The sequence below is a fragment of the Sorex araneus genome, chromosome X (assembly GCF_027595985.1).
Source record: "Sorex araneus isolate mSorAra2 chromosome X, mSorAra2.pri, whole genome shotgun sequence".
Classification (NCBI taxonomy): Eukaryota; Metazoa; Chordata; class Mammalia; order Eulipotyphla; family Soricidae; genus Sorex; species Sorex araneus.
The window spans coordinates 345,336,712-345,356,842 of NC_073313.1; the positions used below are offsets into that span (position 1 = coordinate 345,336,712).

Here is a 20,131-nt window from a genome sequence, read left to right on the forward strand (position 1 = left end):
CTCTCCTCCGTTGCCTCCGATTCCTTTTCTTTTCTCTGGGTGGTCACTTGATAGTCTTGAGAAGCAGCCCAGAGAAGTGGGGAGCGTTCAGAGGCTTTCAGTTCTCCCCGATAATCATTCCACAGTGGGGTTTTTCACCGCTTCCTCTCAGGGCAGGGGGAAGCGTGACTTTCCCGGGATTAACCAGTGAATCAGTAATGCACCTCGACTCTGCTTAGGAGTTTATGACTCAGTCTTTGATACCTTCTTAGGCTTAATTAGCTGGACCTGCACATAATGGAATAACTAGGCAAGACTGACAGAAAACTTAATCAAGGTTTCGTTTGGGGTATCATATTTTTGGTTGAGAGGCAAGGGATATGGATTAGAATTTAAGCATCTTCTCAATAAATGATTTTTCTAACTAGATAATAGCTAATAATTGAATCTTGATTTCTTATATTGTTTTCTTTTTCTTTTTTTTTTTTCTTTTTGGGTCACACCCAGCGATGCTCAGGGGTCACTCCCAGCTCTGCACTCAGGAATCACTCCTGGCAGTGCCTGGGGGACCATATGGGATGCCGGGGATTGAACCCAGTTTGGCCCCGTGCAAGGCAAACACCCTACCCACTGTGCTGTCACTCCGGCCCCCAGATTTCTTATATTGTTTTCTGCCCTGTGGACTTCAGTCAACATTTGTAATATAGAAATATTTGGAAAATTATTTAATTCTAATACTGTGGGGTTTGAGTTGAGACTTATTTGTGTTTTTTTTTTTTCACTTTTATTGGGCAGGGGGCCAAATCCAGTGGTGCTCAGGGCTTGGTTGGGGGTGCTTGTGGGATATGTTGTTCAGTAGTAATCAAGGGCTACTCCTTGCTCTCTGCCCAGAGCGCCCTGTGTGGTGCTCACCTGGTGAGCTGCACGCTGAGCCTCTAACACTGTGTTGTCTCTGTAGCCCAGACTTCTTTTATTTTCTTTTTTTTAACCTCACTGTGTGGGCAAGACACAGAGACAGACAGACATCTTATAGCCTAGTTCTCCCTCTGGGAGGACCTGGCAAGCTGCCAAGAGTTTCCTGCCCACATGGGAGAGCCTTGCAAACTCCCGATGGTGTATTCATATGCCAAAACCAGTAACAATGCTGGGTCTCATTCCCCTGGCCCTGAAAGAGCCTCCAGTGCGGCATCATTGGGAAGGACGAGTAAAGAGAGGCTTCTAAAATCTCAGGGCTAGGACGAATAGAGACGTTACTGAGACAGCTCGAGAAATTTGACAATCAGTGGGATGATGATGATGATGATGATGATGATGATGATGATGATGATGATGATGATGAAGTTGAACCTCACTGTGTAATTTTGTATGTTAGGAGGTTTCCAATGAGGTAAACTTAGAAAGGCTTGTAGGTGGTCTTTGTGAGGTGCTGGAGAGAGAGTGCAGGGATAGGGCATTTGCCTTTCACGGGGCTGACCCAGGTTCCATCCCTGGCACCCCGTCCAGTCCCCCAAGCCCTCCAGGAATGATCCCCGAAGTCTGCCTGGCGTGGCTCAAAACACAAACCAAAAAGGCAGCCTTTTTGGTCGCTATGGAAGAAAGTTAAATGAGCATTTGTTCGGGGGCGGGGGTTGACTTCCCACTTAGTAAATCAGCTGCACATAGGAATGGAATTCTGAATAGCACAGCTACATTTGACTAAATTAAACTGGGGGGGAGGCACCAGGGATGCCTCACTCGTGGCTTGGTCAGTTCTCGGGGCACTGGGACAGCCTTGCTGTCGGCAGCACCAAGCATGCGCCTGGATGAGGCCCAGGAGCAAGGCTGGTGTGCGCTCACTGCTCGCCTCACGAGCGAGAAAGTGACCGAGCGGCGAGAGGAGCCCTGGGGGTCACTTTCTCCCTGCTCTTCCCCACACTGTGCCTTTCCCGCTTTCAGTACTTCGCTACGGCAGTGGCCTTTCAGGAACCCCCGAAGCTATAGATGCCTCAGCCCCCACCATGCTGAGCACTGTCTCCGAACTGAAAGGTGCTGAGTAGGGGCTGGAACGATAGCACGGCGGGTAGGGCATTTTCCTTGCACACAGCCGACCTGGGTTCAATTCTCAGCATCCTCTGTGGTCCCCCGAGCACCACCAGGAGTAATTCCTGAGTGCATGAGCCAGGAGTAACCCCTGTGCATTGCCAGGTGTGACCCCCCCCCCCAAAAAAAAAGAAAGGTGCTGAGTGGACAAGACTCCTGGATTCTCGATTTTCTGACGCTTCTTCCATAGTTCAGTCAACCCGCTTTTCCTTTTCCCTCTAACAAATCTCTCTTTCCTTACATTTACCGGGCATTTCAAACTCACCTGAACTATCTGCATCGGAAAGATCACAAATGACAGTATGTAACAGTGACACAAGACCTGAGGCACGCTCCCAACTCTAGCTTCTGACACTTGCTCTAAAAACCCGCTCTGTATAATCTCATTCATTATTGACCGTTTTGACTCCTTTTTTTCTATATCCTTCCCGGAAACTCTATGCAGGGGAATTGACTGTCGCTGCTGAGTGGCAGATCAGGCTCATGAAGTCATGTGGCAAAGAGTGGATGTCTTAACTAGACGCTCGTTCTTTCAGTAAATTATTGTACTTCTCTGTGAAGGAGACAAAAAACGAGACTTCAGCCTGAAGCCCATCCTCAGAAGGATACTACATTTTCTAGTGGTCAAAGCATAGGGAGGTTTTTAAAAAAAAAAGAAAAAAGATTTCCAGGGAAAAAGAATACTTTTGGCTGGGGAGTCAGGGGCCTTACGGCAAAGATAACACCAACACAGTTTCTTTGAGACATTAGACCCGCAGAGCATTTTTGCCATCCATTTGACTGGAACTTTTTCCTTTTCCTATATTATTTTTCCTCTACAGAATTGCTCTTGTATATTTAAGCGGAGATAAGTGACACAGTCAGTTCAGCTCAGACGCCAGTGCTCAGGAGGCCTATGGGGCCCACACACAGGGCAGGAAGCAGCAGATGACTCTTGTCTTCTGCAGCCCTTGAGTCTAAGAAGGGTCTAGCTTGACCACTTCTGTCAACATGATGTGACAGCGTAAACAAAGGAACCACTAGTAGTTATCGGGTACAAGATCAGCAGGTACCTGCACTCTCGATAATGTTGAGGCATAAAAGTGAATAGGTGCAGGGGCTGGAGAAGTAGTATCGCAGGTGGGCATTATCTGCCTTGCATCGCATTCGATCCCCCAGCATCCCGTATGGTCCTCCAAGCGCCGCCAGGAGCAATTCCTGAGTGTCAGTGTAACCTGTGAGCACCTCTGGGAATGGCCCAAAATAAAAACCCCCAAAAATGAACAGATGCAGGTGCAGTAGAAAATGACTCTGTGACACATTACCTACTTAGACTTTGCTGTGTCTGTATCTTTCAGTCTGTCTCTGTTTAAAACATAGGCAGCCCCCAGCGGTCCTTCGAGGCCCCTGGGGCTGCCCTGCAGTGAGGCGAGGGGGACACTCTGCGTGCTGGGGATCAAACTTGGGGCATTGCCCGGATCAGGCAGGTGCTCAGTCACGCAAACTCTCTCCGGGCCCCTCTGGTGCTTTCCCTCTTTATAATAAGGTACATATGTGTAAATATGTTCATGTGCCTCCTAAGTGCCATAGTATTTTCCAAATTAATTGAGGGGAGGGGCCAGAGAGAGAGAGTACAGTGGGGAGGGCACTTTGCCTTGCATGTGGCCTGCCCGGGTTCAATCCCCAGCAAACCCAGATGGTCCCCCCGAGTACCTACCGCCAAGAGTAAATCCCAAGTGCAGAGCCAGGAGCCTGAACATTGCTGGGTGGGACTCAAAAACTTTTGCAAAATTGAAGGGCTATAATTGATTTAATGAGTAATTAATTTACCAAGTATTTATTACTTTGTTTTGGGACCACACCTGGCAGTCCTCAGGGCTTAATCCTGGCTCTGTGCTCAGGGGTCACTCCTGGTGGTACTCTGAGGACCATTTGAGGTGCCTGGGATTGAACCTGGGTCAGCCGCGTGCAAGGCAAACGCCCTACCTGCTGTACTGTCACTCTGGCCCCCATTCACCAAATATTTAGTGTCCAGTATGTATAAAATGCTACTTGCCACTTGGGGTCCTACCAGTTTACCTCAGTATTCTTCTTCATGGAGGAAAGATACGAACACAGATAACATGCAAACTCGGGGCAGCAAGCTTTCCTAACCTCTCAATCTTGATTTCCTCTTAAGATGGGGGTCATGATAGTTACCTATTTCATGCGTTTCCATTGCTTTGGAATGCGGAGGGCCAGGCACCCTCTGAGACTGCAGTGGTCGGAACGGAGAGGCCAAAGCAACATAGCTTCCTTTGACTGCAGTTTAGACCTGGGCTCATTCAGCGAGCTCGTGCTTCACATCAGCCGGCCGTGCAGGAGTGTTTGGGGGATGAAAGGTCCCAGGCTTCACCCTCGCAGACTCCCAGGTGAGCGGGGAGGATCACCACGCTGTGAGTGCCATAACAGAGGAGACAAGAGAGAAACGGAAGTGCTCTGAGACTGCCATCATGGTTTTCCCCAGCTGACCCTCGAGGGAATCCTGCAGGGTCATTGAGACCTGGCCAAGCCCTTCCCGTCCCAGCGCAGGCCTGTCTCCCGGACGTGTCCGGGACAGAACGTGCTGGAGCTCTGGGCCTGAGGCAGCAGCCCCGAGGGCCATGGGGCAGGTGCCGAGAGCCGAGAGGACCCGATCCTGAAGGCCCCGTGGCCCCAATAAAGACCGTCTTGAGCTTCACCCTCGAGACAGGCCCGGCCAACCCTGGGAGGCTGTGGACTGAGTGTTGCTGGTGTCGGGGTTTCTTGGGGATTTTTTTTTTTTTTTTTTTTTTTGCTTTTTGGGTCACACCTGGCGATGCACAGGGGTTACTCCTGGTTCTGCACTCAGGAATTACTCCTGGCAGTGCTCAGGGGACCATATGGGATGCTAGGATTCGAACCCGGGTCGGCCGTGTGCAAGGCAAACACCCTACCCGCTGTGCTATCGCTCCAGCCCCTCTAGGGGAATTTTTAATAACTGCGCATTCAATCTCGAGAAATGAAAAGTTAAAAAAAAAATCATAAGCGCCGTCTCGCCATCTCTCACCGCCAGAGTGCAGGGCTAGCGTTTGTGCGTGGGCGTCAGGACTGACCCAGACGTGGGCCGGCTGAGGTCTGGGGCTGCTGAACGAGCAGGTGTTTGGCAGCCCTGTGCCGAGCCTGTCTCTCGAAACCATGACAAGGACGGCAGACAGACGGCAGAGGCGACTGACACTGGTGTCGGGTATGACAGGGAGCCGCCATCTCCTTGGCCTGTGCGTTTGGTGTTTCTCCCCACCACCAGGGCTCCCTCGCGCCCCGCCTGGCTCTCTGAGTGTTTGTTTGTGCCTGTGTTCGCCGGGGCTCGCACGCGCTCACTGTGGGCCTTGCTCCTCCTAGGCAAGTGCTCAGTCACGCATACTCTCCCTCCAGCCCGTCTCGCGCGCTCTCTCTTTCGGAATACGTAGTGTACATTTGTGTAAATATGTTCATGGGCCTCCTAAGTACCACAGTATTTTCCAAATTAATAGGGGGGTGCCAGAGAGAGAGTACAGTGGGACACATTCCGGTCGTCGAGCTCACCGGTCATGACACTCCTAGCCGCAGTGCTCCTGCACACCTGGCTGTGGCGTGGGCTGACTGGAAGCCGCTGGCGCTGCTTGGGCGGGGCCCCACAGCACTGCCGGGATCACAGGTGCCACCTGCGGCACAGGATCCCACACAGGGCTCACACCTGTAGGGCAGTCTCCCTAACCACTGAGCCACCCCACACCTGTAGGGCAGTCTCCCTAACCACTGAGCCACCCCCAGCCCCTGAGTCTGGAGCTCTTTTTAGGGGCTAGGCAACTTGAATTATTTCGATGGGACGAACCCCCAAGAAGTCCCCAGAGGACCCAGGGCCCTCTTCTCGAAATTCTCCCCTGGGCGATGCGGACCTGAGTGTTGCTGCCAGGGACCACGGCACACTGAAGGGAAAAGGCCTTTTGTTCATGAGGACACTTTGGTCGAGAAGGGCTTGTGAGTCCCCTCCTTTAGCATCAGACTCCAGTTTTGTAACTTTTTGGTGAATTACAGGTGCTTAGTTAATACTCTCTCTCTCTCTGTGAATTAAGTGGGTGAAAAGTATTTCTGTAATTTCTCCCTACAAAGCAGACTGACCGGGGCTCGAGCGATAGTGCATGGGGTCAGGCACTCGACTTGCCTACAGCCAACCAGGGTTCGAGCCCTGGCACCCCGTGTGGTCCCACAAGCCCCACCGGAAGTGATCCCTGAGCCATGAGTCAGGAGTAAGCCCTGAGCACAGCTGGGGGTGGCCCCAAAGCCATTTTTTTTTTAAATTAAGTGTTTTAATAAAATAGATGGACTTGTTAAAGCTCATGTTTCTGGCCATGGTCTTGAGACCAGCCAGATAGGAGTTTTCCCAGAATTGTGGTTTTGTCTGGGATGTTGATGAAAAGACCCCAGAAAAGTAGGTGAGTTGATATAGTTGTTCTCTGTATCTTCACTCAACCCCTGGGAAAAGAATCTCCTAGGGGTCACTGCAGTTTTGAGCAAACTGTCCCCTGTGTATCCTTCCCCCCCCCCAGCCCCCTCTCCCCTCCCCATTCCTCAGCCCCCACTGTCCTCTGAGTCATCGCAGCGGAGAAGGCAGCAGACACGTGGGCCGTGGCCTGCGGCTGCCGTGATGCGTCCCAGGCACGTCCTTATGATTTAGCCCGAGATCTGATTCCTTGCTGTTCTCTGTGCCTATAAACATTGGGAGGATTAAAAAACAAAAAAAGTCACATGCTAATCCCTGCACGACATAAATCAGTTTTTTGCTTTCCTAACATTTTCCGACTTGGAAAAGAAAAATGAAATCCTTTGAAAAGTTCTACGGTCACGAATTCTGCACCGGGAATGGGAATGAGGAACTGTCTCCAAAAAAACGGGCTGGATGTTTAAAGTGGAATCCGGCGAAGCACCTTGGAGCTGTGTGTCAGTTCTACTTTTGTGGTTGGGTTTTGTTGGTTTTCCCTTTTTCCTTTTGTTGTTTGTTTTCTTTCTTTCTTTTTTTTTTTTTTGTTTAATTGCGGGTGGGAACATTCGCAACTGTTGTTCATCTTCAGAGATTCAAGTTCTCGTTGTTTGAATGAAATCAAGCTTTTCCTCAATGGTGCTGGCAAGGGAGCTTGGAAACGGGAGGAAGGTTGGGTCTCCAGCCGAGGTGCTGTGAAGGCCGAGCCTGTGCCATGCCCATGGATGCTGCCCGAGGAACTGTGTCCCCCTCATCTGCCAGCGTCCAGCTCTCCTCGTCCACCCTTTTCCCCTGTCCACAGGAGACACTGGGGTTTCTCTGTAGCCCTTGATGCAGAGGGCTTCTCTGTACGGCAAGAAGGGGCTGGGTGGGGTTCTCGAGAGATTCAGGGCACGTGGCCTGTGTGTCGTCCTCCCCTCGTTGGTGTGGGGCTCACTGGGCGCCCATGGCCAGGCTGTGGGCACACAGCGTAGGCTGGCTGCTCGGGCGTGGACCTAGCAGAGAGGTCTGCAACCCCCCCCTGAGGAAAGGAAATGCCTAGAAGTGGAGCCGCTCCCTCAGAACTTACCCAGCCCCCCTCCTCAGGTGCAGACACATCACACCCCTTCTCTGCTGTGATGACTCAGAGGACAGTGGGGGCTGAGGAATGGGGAGGGGGGAGGGGGCTGGGGGGAGGACACACAGGGGACAGTTTGCTCAAAACTGCAGTGACCCCTAGGAGAGTCTTTTCCCAGGGGTTGAGTGAAAATACAGAGAACAACTATATCAACTCACCCACTTTTCTGGGGTCTTCTCTTCAACATCCCAGACAAAACCACAATTCTGGGAAAACTCCTATCTGGCTGGTCTCAATCATTGGTGGGGCACTGGCGCCTGAGCCATAACTTCTCAGGAGGTCCCTTCCCTGGAGAGTGGACTTGCAGAAAGGGAAGTCGCAGCTTCCCCGCTGACCCACGGACAGCGAAGAAGGAGCCTGTCCCAGGCAGCGCCCCTTCCTAGTGACCCCGGGTAGATAAGAGGACTCTGCAACTCAAACGTGTACGGGTAACTCATGAATTTGTTCGAAACCAAGATTTTCACAGCCCCCACCTGCAGTTTACGTCACTCTGCACGGGCTTGTGGCCACCGGTTCAGGAGCTCGGGTCTAAGCACTCAGAGAACGGCTTTAGGTCAGGGGTCCGCCCGCTGTTTCTCTTCGGCCAGCCCGTTGCAGGTGAAGAGTAACTGAAACACCGCCACACCCGTGTGTTCGCTTCCGACCTTTGACTACTTCAGCCCATTTCTGCGCGTTGTATAGTTGTATGTGGCCACAAAGGCTAAAATACCTTTGGGCTCTTTCTTGGGGCCACACCTGGCTGTACTCGGGGATCACTTCCTGGCAGGGCTCAGGGGGACCATATATGGTGCTGGGGACTGAACCTGGGCCAGCTGCGTGCAACACAAAACTTGCTGAATGAACTCTCCTGCCCCCTGCTGGGCTCTTACAGAAAAAGGTAGCCGACACCTGGCTGAAACAATGCCCGTAAAACTCAGGTGTCTGCAGCGTCCTTTCCTCTTTTTTTTTTTTTGCTTTATGAGTCACACCCGGCATTGCACAGGGGTTACTCTTGGCTCATGTATTCAGGAATCACTCCTGGCGGTGCTCGGGGGACCATATGGGATGCTGGGAATTGAACCCGGGTTAGCTGCGTGCAAGGAAAATGCCCTACCCACTGTGCTATCACTCCAGCCCCTGCATTGTCCTTTTAACCATATTTCTAGTCCACTCCCTCCGCAGAGTCCTCCTTTTATTAAAAAGCACACAGGAGAGGGGCTGGAGCGAGAGTCCAGCAGACTGGCTCTTATTTCGCATGTGGCCGACTTGGGCCTGATCCTGGCACCCTATATGGTCCCCGGAGCACTGTGGTTGTGGTTCCAAAACAAATATGCGTGAGAAACATGGGCTGTGTCATGGCTGTCAGGAACAGAGCTGGTAGGTGGTCCCGGCGCTCGCGGGTTGGCGATTCAGTAGGAATAGTGGCCCAGGTCAGCCTCCCGCCGCTGCTCAGAGACGCTCCTTCAGCACATGGCTCACCCGCGAACTCTGACCCCTGGAAACCACACATGGCAAGGGGAATATGAGTTGGAGGCTTTGCTTGATCTAAGTGAGGGGCAGGCTTGGCCTTCGTTTAATCGTTAGTATATTGTGTGTGTGTGTGTGTGTGTGTGTGTGTGACGCGTCATCTTTATTGATTTATTTTTGTTTATTTGTTTGCTTGCTTTGGGCCACACCCAGCACTGCTTAGGGGTTGCTCAGACGTCATCCCTGATGGTGCTCGGGGACCACATGGGGTACTGGGGCTTAGACCTGGGTCAGCCACGTAAGGCAAGCACCTTAACTGCTGTCGCGTCTCTCTGGCCCAACTACTGTAGTGACTTCAAATGGTACCCTCGCACGTACTTTTAAAATAACAGAGTGTGGCAACTGTAACACACAAATTTATTTCCACTAAGAGGTTCAGAGTTGAGCCTGCTCCAGCGAGGATTCAGCATCTGTCATCAGAAACCCACCATGGGACGCTGGAGTGGAAATGTCCTCCAGTAGTTTCTCAGCCTTCTCCCAACCGTGTCCCCTGGCCCCCATCCTAACAGACGCCTTCCCCTGCCCCCCGTATATGTGATTTTCCACTGTGGCCCCTTAGCCCCTGGGGACCCACGGGAGTCCATATGGTCCCTGTTTAAGAAACGCCGGTTCAGGCGTTGGCCAGCGCTCCTTCCCTCCTGCCAGGTGAGGGCCTGGCCCAGCGGCCCGGCACCGAGTGGTGATAGCTGGAACTGAGACTCAGGGCTTTGGCATTTCACGCCGGAGCTGTCCTTGAACCACCTCCTCGCCTCTGGCCGGCACACAGCGTCAGCCAGCCTTTCCCCCTTGCCTGCTTCGGGGGGGGCGGGGCACTCGTAAGCCGGCCTGGACCTTGCGGTGGCTTCACACGAGTGTCCCCACCCTCTCCACAGGTGGCCAGTCCACTCCCCCCGCCCTTGCGTTTACCTTTCACCCTTTGCTGATGCATTTGTGTTTCTCTTTAGACAAGGGGGTGCTTTTTGGTCTGGTCTTTAATTTTTTTGCTTTTTGGGTCGCATCCAGCGATGCTCAGGGGGCCCATATGGGAGGCTGGGGATTCGGCCTGGGCCAGCCTCGTGCAAGGCAAACGCCCTAACCACTGTACCATCACTCCGGCCCTGGTTTTTCATTTAATGGAATATTGGATATACTTAGGAAATCCCCCAGGTGGGGGGAACAGAGAGAGAACTCAAAGGGCCGTGCTTATGCTGTGCATGTGGGAGCTGGTTCTGGTCCAGGTCACCAGGAGTAGCCCCCAGCATCACCCAGTGTGCTAAAAATAGTAATAATAATGATAATAATAATAATAATAATAATAGTTAAATAAATCTTAAAAGCAAAATAAAAACACTAATTTTGTTTAAAAAAAAAAAACTCCCAAGCTTGGAAGAAATTGATCTACAAAGTGGGAGAAATTGTAAATAGAGCCCGCAAGCCCTCTTGAATTGTAGAGAGGGTAATGTCTCCGAAGGGCCAGTGTTTCTGCTGATCCCGGGATAAGCCCCTGCTCATTTCGGCTCTGAATAGAAACCCGAGACCGGGAAGCGAGGAGCGGCCAGGTTTTAGGTTAGATTACCATGAAATCCTCTTGTAAGGGGAATCGCACTTGGGTCAGAGACTTCCTGGAGTGATTGAGTGGGGGGTAACTTTCCCAGGCGGCTGTTCGGAGTTAGGAATTGAGCTGAGTGGCCCCGAATGGTAGAGAAAAGTGTACACTTGGCGTGTGGTTGTAAACTGAAAAACAGTGACGTGGTGACTTTTTTTTTTGGTTTTGGGGCCACACCTGGTTGGCACTGCTCGAGGGTTACTCCTGGCTCTGCACTCAGGAATCAGTCCTGGCAGTGCTCTGGGCACCTCGTGGGACCGTGAGGGTGCTGGGGACAGAATGCAGCTGGGCCGTGTGCAAGGCAGCCCTGATTTGGTAACTCTGGTGCTTTACAGATGTCTGTCTTTCTTTGCCTTTCTAGCACTGTCTTATCTTTAATGGTCTGTGTATTGAGTTATAGAGATCACTTATCTCAGATTGATGTATATGAAGTGGTGATTTGTTTGGGGCTTGAGTTTGTTTGTTTGTTTTGTTTGGGGGTCACACCTGGCTGTGCTCAGGACTTACTCCTGGCTCGCTCTCAGGGATCACTCCTGGCAGGGTTTGGCCCGACTCACTGTACTATCTGCTTCAGCCCTGGTTGTTTGTTTGTTTGGGGGGGCGCCACCCCTGGTGATGCTCAGGGTTTACTCCTGACTCTGCACTCAGGGATTACTCCTTGTAGTGCTCAGGGGACCATAGAAAGTGCTGGGGATCAAACCCAGGTCAGCTATGTGCAAGGCAAGCACTATACCCACTGCCCTCTCGCTTTGGGGCTATTTTATCCGGATAATGCACCAAGGAAGATGGCAAACATTCCCTTAGAGAGGAAGAACCAGGGGATGTGTCTAGGACAGTGTGGTTTCAACTGCCAGTGCCTGTTGCAGAAATTTCCTGTTGGTTCAAGAAATGTGTTATTGATACTGAATTGATGGTGGTTTTTAACTGCTGGTTTTGACTCGGTGCCAGCATTCTGGTTTAAAGAAAAAAAAAAAGGTTGAAAAACGGGGCCAGAGATGGTACACAGGTAAGGTGCTTGCCTTGCAAAAATGGTTGCAAAACGGGCCAGAGAGATAGTAGAACAGGTAAGGCGCTTGCCTTGCCCACAGTCAACCTGGGTTCCGGCCCCATCACCCTCTGCTCCCCTGCGCACCGCCAGGATCGACCTCTGAGTGCAGAGCCTGGGATAAACCAAGCGTGGCTCCCAAACAGCAAGTCAAAGTCACGAAAATGACTGATCTGGCATAAAGCTAATCCGGGAAAGCGCGCGGGTGAGCAGAGAATTTGGGGGACAGGTCCTGTTGCGTAGTTCAGCACTTGCTCTTTTATGCTGCGGGACAGTTGGACTCTCGGCTTCCCCTCTGCAAGGGGGCGCTCTCCCTCCAGATGGGGTAGCAAGGTGGTGGCCCACGGGAATGGCGAGGCCACGTCCATGCTGGGACAGGAGGTGCTCGGGCAGCACTGCTTTGGGTACCACGATGGAGAGAGAACAGGGTCGAACGGAGCTTTCCATACAGGCGGACCTTAGAGGCAGTGAGGAAGCAGCACTGAGCGGTGGGGGAAGGAGACGGGGGAGCAGGGACGAAGAGGTGAGGCAGGAAGGGAAGACACATTTGAGGAGGATCCAGGGACAGGAGCCTGCCAATTAGCACGCAGAGCCACTTAAGCCAGGACAAAGAGGGTCTTTAAAACCATCGATTGGGGCCAGTGCCTTAGCATTATGGGATGCTCTGGTCTCTCCCTCCAAATAAGGTGCTAGCTCTGGCCTTGGCAGCTGTCCTTTTCTTGCTGGGGTTTTTTGTTTGTTTTGATTTGTTTGTTTCTTTTTTGTTTTTTAAACACAGCCAGCTCGAGTTCCATCTGCTTTGTCCTGAAAGGCACAATTTCATCTTTTGTAATAGCAAAGTAGTGTTCTGCTGAGGTCTTCTTACACTTTACTCCCTCAAATCTGTTGATGGGCATTTAGGTTGATCCGTATTTTGGCCATAGTGGATACACTGATGTGAACCTAAGGGTACAAAAATCCTTTTTAATTCATACATTGTGTTCTTTGGATAAAGGCCTGATAGGGACATTACTGAAATGTGCAGAACTTCCCTTCCTGCCATTAAAGTACCTCCACACTGTGAAACTGTTTTTGGCTGTGGTGTGTGTGTGTGTGTGTGTGTGTGTGTGTGTGTGTGTGTGTGTGTGTGTGTGTGTTTGGATCTGTAAATCTCATATGTGCCGTGAGGCTGGGCAGTTTCAAATTTCTGGCCTTGAAGCTGTAATTCTAATCATAGCCACTGTGTGGTGCTCGTGCACCAGAAATAAATTCTAAAGCGCACCAGTTGCAAGACTGATTTGGGGTCAAAATTCAAGTCCTGAATCACAAAATACAGGGACAGCAGAACCTGGGCATTCACTATGCAAAGATCCATTTGGGTTTCTCTAAGTAACAACCTCTAGTGCCACTGGAGCAGAGTGCCTCACTGATTTCCTACATTCTAGACTCTTACCAGGATCTAGAGCGCTTAGGAGTGTCCTACGAGACACAGAGGAAGACGCCAAGAGCCTGGGCTAAGCTATTAAACAGCTGCTAAGAGAAGCTGCTCTCTTGTTGGCATTTAAAAACGGCCTTGAGGGGCTGGAGCGATAGTACAGCGGGGAGAGCGTTTGCCTTGCACACGGCCGACCCGGGTTCAATCCCTGGCATCCCATATGGTCCCCCAGGCACCACCGGGAGTGGTCCCAGAGTGCAGAGCCAGGGATGGCCCCTGAGCATTGCCGGGTGTGACCCAAAAAGCAAAAAAATAAATAAATATAATTTAAATTAATTAATTAGCTGATTAATTAAAACAGCCTCAAGAAGAGAACCACCTGCATGGTGTTAAAGGATGGAGCTGGCAAGGCGGTGCCCAGGGCCAGGGCAGGTGCTCTGCGTGCCGTGCGGGAGCCCTGGGACTCTCTGACCCCAGCACTTAGTGGGCTTCCCGAGCAGTAAGCCAGGAGTAGCCCCCGGACACTGCTGAGTACAGAGTTGGCTTGTTTTATCTGTCACTGTCACTGTCATCCCGTTGCTCATCGATTTGTTTTATAGTGATGTAAAACAAATATTCTAGAAGGAAAGATCAATAGGTGCTCAAAGCTATTTCCCTTCTCAATTCGTTTGTAATCAAAACTATACTGAAGGCTGAAGAGACAGCACAGGGATTAAGGCGTTTGCCTGGTATGCAGCCGAGGGGTTCAAGCCCTGGCCCCCCATATCATCCCTTGAGCTAGGACTTGCTTACAAGTCCTAAGTACTGCTGGACACACAGCCCAAAATTCATTTTATTTTGGTACAACCAAAATATATAACTAATAAGTAAAATAAAATTGTACGGATTTAGCGTCTGTTTCAGGAGTAGAGATGTTTATCCTGTTTTCCTCCCTTGCGGCCTGCCATTTGTAGACCGGTTTTAAAAATCAGCCCTTTCTCCTTCTGCTCCAAAACAACGTTTCCTGTGACTGCAAGGTGAAGCTCCCTTACTAGCACGTTTCTGGGGTCCTCTTGGTGACGTGGGTGTTCGGACGCGCTCCGCCCCGGCTAACCGCCAGCGCCTTGCCTCTCTCCGCAGGTCTTCATCTCCGTGAACTGCCTGAGCACGGATTTCTCCTCTCAGAAAGGCGTGAAGGGCCTGCCTCTGAATATCCAGATTGACACCTATAGCTACAACAACCGCAGCAACAAGCCCGTGCACCGGGCCTACTGCCAGATAAAAGTCTTCTGTGACAAGGTACGGCTGCCCCAGGCGCGGGGACACCGGGGCTAGAGCAGGTGAGAGGGGCGCTTCCTTGCAGAGAAGACCGCCGTCTGCCTGGACACTCCGCTGAGTCTAGAGGTAGCACCGATGGTCTGGTCTCGCCTTCTGCCTGCCGCTCGCCTGTCCACTGCTGGGCAGATGTGGCCCGAAGTCCCGGGCAGCACGCCCCGCGTGCAGGGCAGAGCCAGTCACAGCTTGACTCATTTCTCAGGTGAAAGATCTCTAAGGTGGAAAAGAAAATCACTTAAAGCCACGGTGAGAAAACGGAGGCTCTGCATGTGCTCGAGCTGGGAATGGCCTATTAGTAGGCGCCTAAACACCCCTAGTCTTGAGCTGGGCCAGGGGGCTCAGAGCTCAGACCCAGTGATGTGGTGCTCCGGGCTCTGTGAGGTACCAGGGGTCGAATCCTGGTTCCTGCCCGTGCAAAGCATATGCCCCCAGATAACTGAGCTCTCTCTCGCCCCCATTTCCAGCTCTTAGAGAATGTTGCCGGGATGGTGTCATGAGGCACTTAAAGGGACCTAGAAAGGGCAAATTATGTTGTTGGCTCTGTGTGTGTGTGTGTGTGTAAATTTATTAATCTCAGAGCTATCCTATGAGTTGATTTAATATTTTGTGTGAGACTCAAACACCATGTGTAAGCTGTGTCTCACTAACTTACAAGTCCTTGAATCTTTGAATCACGTGAAACCCCCCTCTGACCTGACACCCAGTTTTTGCCCATTAGTTTAGATCTTCCCCCATCCCTTGGTCTTGTGTCTGCCACCTTGTGCCCCGACGTGCCTCCTTGGCTCCCTTCATAGAGTTGACTCACCTGTTACTGGTGCCCGTGAATCCATTTCTCTCTGCTGGGTCTGGAATTCTCACGTTTTATGGATCAGATCTGCATTTGCAGTAAGAAAATAGAACTGAAACATCGTTTGGTATCCTTCGAGGTCTTGGCATTGTTTTTTTCTCCTAAGAGGAAGGTTTTGTTTTGAACTGCGTAGGTAGTCTGATCGATGGAATTTTTGTTCTTTTAGAAAGCAGTAGCAGAGAGAACAAAATTTCAGAGAAAACAGGGACAGAAATTGGATCTCTAACCAGTGAAAATTAGGTCACTCCTCTTTCTGAGCTTCTATATATCTCTAGTCCATCTCCAGTCCATTTTTCTAGAGAAAAAAATGTCCTTGGCATATATTTTTTCGCAGATAGCTCTCTTCTTTAGTGTAATATTGACTCTGACTGATCCTGGGAACACGTCCTAGATTAATTTTTTTACCCTTGACCTGATACAGTTGTCCAAGAAACTGCTAGAGTCAGAACAGCCAAAATTTGTTGGCTCTCCATGATGTCACAGGATTTCCTTCAACATTTCTTGGAGTGAGTGTTTATTACTGATGAATTCTTTTAGCTTCTGTATATGTGAGAAGTCTTCCCTCCCCACCCACCCCTGCAACTTTATTTAAACACCATGGTTTACAAAGTTGAACCTCATGCAGTTATTTTAGGCATTCAGTGTTCCAACACTAATCCCCAACACCACCACTAGTGTGACCTTCCTTCCACCAATATCCCCAGTTTCCCACCCACCCCCAAAACCTGCCCCCTTTAGCAGGCACTTATCAAAAAAAAAAGTTCAGTGAAAGATAATTTGTGGGAATTGTTACATCTCACAGTCACTGTCACTCTCACTGTCATCCTGTTGCTCATCGATTTGCTCGAGCAGACACCAGTAATGTCTCCATTCTGAGACTTGTTGCTACTGTTTTTGGCATATTGAATACACCATGAGTAGCTTGCCAGGCTCTGCCATGTGGGCAAGATACTCTTGGTAGCATGCCTGGCTCTCCGAGAGGGGCGGAGGAATCGAATCTGGGTTGGCAGCATGCAAAGCAAACACCCTACCCTCTGTGCTATCATCTCACAGTGGTGTTATTAAAGTTTTTTAAGGGTTTCCTGGTTGTTTGTTGCTAGTTGAGCCTTCTGTGGTATTGTTTTCACTTACTGAGCCTAGTGGGCTTCTGTGCCGCTTTCCCATCTAATTTGAGGAATTTGGACGTGTCATATAGCTGTAGCTGTATATGCGGCCACACGCTCCGGGAGCTGTAGAACTGGCATGATTCTTTGGCTTGACATCTCTTGAGATTAGTCATGAAGTGAGTGTGGATGTGTCTGTTGGGGCTTCCAGTATTACCAGGGTGGGGTAAGGAAAGCTGCCCCCACAGTCCCCTGTGTGTACCTGAAAGTTTTATCATCTTGGCATCTCTTTTGCGATTACTGAAACGTAGTTATTTCATCTTCTATCTTGTTGTTTTTGTTGGGTATAAAACATTAAAATTTTAAAACATTAAAATGAGTAAACCAAGTTTACTCATTTTTGGGGTTTTGTGAATTTGTTTTTGGACCACATCCTGCAGGGCTCAGGGCTCGATCCTGGCTCTGCCCAGGGGCTTAGGGATCATAGAAAGTTATATGCAAGGCAAGTGCCTTACCCACTGCACTATCTCTCCAGCCCTCTAGTTTACCTTTATAAAAGTCATTGCAGGGGCCACACCTGGCAGTTCTCTGCCCGTCCTCTCCAGCGCCACACCCAGAGGTTCTGAGAGGTAAGAGTGGCATGGGGGCAAGGTTGGGCCAGGGCCTGGGCATCGAGTGCTGGTGATCAGACACCACCCCCACCCCACCCCACTCCTGAGCCTTACTCCTGCTCTGCCACTTACGCCTCATCCCTGGCCCTCATTTACTTGGCTCTACCCCACTCCAACCCTCACCCTGTCAATGCTTTAACGATGTGTGACTCTGCTGTATGAATCTTGTTTCTGATGAGAAGTCTGTGCTCTTCATTATCTTTATTCTTCTGCATTTAATGTATTTGTTTTCCCTGTGACTTTTTTTTTTTTCTGGTTTTGGGTCACAGCTTGCTGTGCTCAGGACTTAATCCTGGCTCTGTGCTCAGGGATCACTCCTGGTGGGGTCAGGGAGCCATACATGGTGCTAGGAATGGAACCCAGGTCCACTGCTTGCAAGGCAAATGCCCTGCCCGTTGTGTTGTCTCTCCAGCCGTGTCATTCTCTTTTTAAATACCAGCTAACGTTAGAGTAAAGCATCCAATATGTTGATTTTATCTTGTGACAAGCTTTTGAGATCTTTAAGATCTCTTAGTACCTTTCAATTAATACAGTACCACATTACTAACTGTAGTCCCTGTACTGGGCTAGAGCGATAGCACAGCAGGTAGGGCGATTGCTTTGCATGCGGCTGACCCGGGTTCGATTCTTCCGTCCCTCTCGGAGAGCCCGGCAAGCTACCGAGAGCATCCTGCACTCACAGCAAAGCCTGGCCAGCTACCCGTGGCGTATTTGATATGCAAAAAAACAGTAAAAACAAGTCTCACGGTGGAGACGTTACTGGTGCCCGCTCTAGCTAATCGATGAGCAAAGGGGCAACAGTGCTACCGTCCTTGTGTTCTGCATTCCACCCCCTGGCTTGCTTGTTTTATGGCTGGAAGGCTTTTTTGCTCTTAAGCCACATCCTCCCATGTAGGGTCCCCAGCATGCCCCACATCTCCAACACTTCTTTGGTAAGGAGTCATCTGTGAATGTGATTTGTTGCTCTTGATTGCTGCTGCTTTTTGTTCGTTTGTTGTTTTTACTTTGGGGCCACATCCTGCAGTGCTCAGGGCTTATTCCTGACTCTGTGCTCAGGGATCACTCCTGATGCTGCTCGGGGGACCCTATAGGGCGCTGGGGATAGAAACCAGGCCCACCCTGTGCAAGGCAAGTGCCTTCCCCTCTGTACTCTCTCTCCAGCTTCCCAGTTTCAATCTGCGTTGAAAGTATTATTGTCTTGTGAGTATACGCAGCAATGTCTTTGCCACTCACCCATTAATTGAACTTCGGCTTTTTCCTTATCCTGGCTCTTGTGAACTAGGCGGTGGTGGACATGAGGTCGGGTTTCTTTTGGGGTTTAGTGTTTTTTCCTTCAGATAACATGGTTGTTCTTGGCTTGTTGGGGAACCGGAGTCCTGTTTCCCACAGTGGGTGCTGTGCTCGTACACGCCAATCCATATTCCCACCAACAGTGCAGAGGATCCCCTTTCTGCACCCTCACCAGTGCTTATTCCCTGTCTTCCCATCATAGCCATTCTCACAAGTGTGTTGTATTTTCAGCCAGTGTTACTCTGGCAGTTAGTCATGTTGAAGACCATCTGAATGTCTTTGAAATTTTTTCTATTTTTATCTTTACTTATTTTGCAGTTTTTATTGGAGTAGGTATAGTTCAGCTTAGTAAACTGAATGAATGCAGGGGATCAGATGTGAGGCCTTGCCTGTGTGAAGCATACTCCACCCTGGAGCCACAATCCCACGCCAAACATGTCTGTTTTTAAATGGAATTGTTTGAGTTCCTTAGTGTTTTGGGTGTTAATCCCCAAATCAGTATTATGATTTGCAAGTAGATCCCCCCCCCATAAAGATTGGCTTTTCATTTTTTTTTTGTTTGTTTGTTTGTTTGTTTTTGCTTTTTGGATCACACCCAGCGATGCACAGGGGTTATTCCTGGCTCTGCACTCAGGAATTACCCCTGGCGGTGCTCAGGGGACTATATGGGATGCTGGGAATCAACCCGGGTCAGCTGCGGCTTTTCATTTTATTAACAGTTTCTAAATATTCTTATGGGTGTAACTGATAGTAAGCAGGGGAAGGTCCTGCTTAATAAAGCCGCTCTTGCGGGAGTGTGGTTTATCATAAGGGAGAGAGGGATTGAGAGGGCCAGACCACTTGCACCCAGTAATTGGCAGGATATGAGATTCTCCTCTCTTCCGGACAGGGAGGTCATGCCTGTGTCAGTATTACTAGCAATTTTTATAAGAAGATTGTTTACTCATCCGTTAATCTTCTAGAAGAGGGACATTATAGTATTTTAGTCCTTTAAAAAAAAATGTTGTTGTTATTAAATAATAATTTCAAGGTCACCGGGGTGGTTTCTGTTGCCTTGCTTTGCTCTCAGGAAATGCATTTTCAGACATACAGGCTACCAGTTCATTGGTAGCTGGATAACTTTGCAAGGAAATCTATGCTATCCAGAAGTGAATGTTGGTGATATGCCAAGCAACACTACTATTTAATAGTATTGTTTTTATTATACATAATTGCTCGATTTCAGGTCTTTGTATTACTCCTTTTCTATGTTTGCGGGTTCAGTTGTCACTCCATTTAAAGGTCTATATCTGTATTGATAAGCATTGTGCTTTATGTCCTTTCTGTAGGACTGGAATCAAGCTTTCTTTTAAGGCATTATGCAAATTCACAGCCATATTCTATCACTCGTACCAAGTGATAGTTGGTCCTTCTGTGATTTAGATGGTGTCAGATCCTTAGATAAAGTCGCAGTGTTCAGGTGCCCTTGTAGAAGGTACACTCAAAGGTTGGGTCAACTTCTTTTTAAAATTTTCTTGTCTACTAAACAACTGGCGCAATAGCACAGCGGGTAGAGCATTTGCCTTGCATACTGTCAACCCGGGCTTGATTTTGATTCCTTCGTCCCTCTCGTAGCGCCCAGCAAGCTACCAAGAGTATTCTGCCCACACAGCAGAGCCTGGCAAGCTACCCGTGGTGTATTCAATA

The 20,131-nt window shown here is 49.9% G+C and overlaps 1 protein-coding gene across 1 annotated transcript in view; it reads left to right on the forward strand.

Moving 5' to 3' along the window:
* The window catches only part of GRHL1 (grainyhead like transcription factor 1), a 57,052-nt gene that overhangs the window by 23,877 nt on the left and 13,044 nt on the right, over nucleotides 1-20,131 (forward strand). Inside the window, exon 9 of the mRNA XM_055122913.1 lies at nucleotides 14,340-14,498. Coding sequence (XP_054978888.1) covers nucleotides 14,340-14,498 — 159 coding nt within the window. The remainder of the gene's footprint in view (nucleotides 1-14,339; nucleotides 14,499-20,131) is intronic.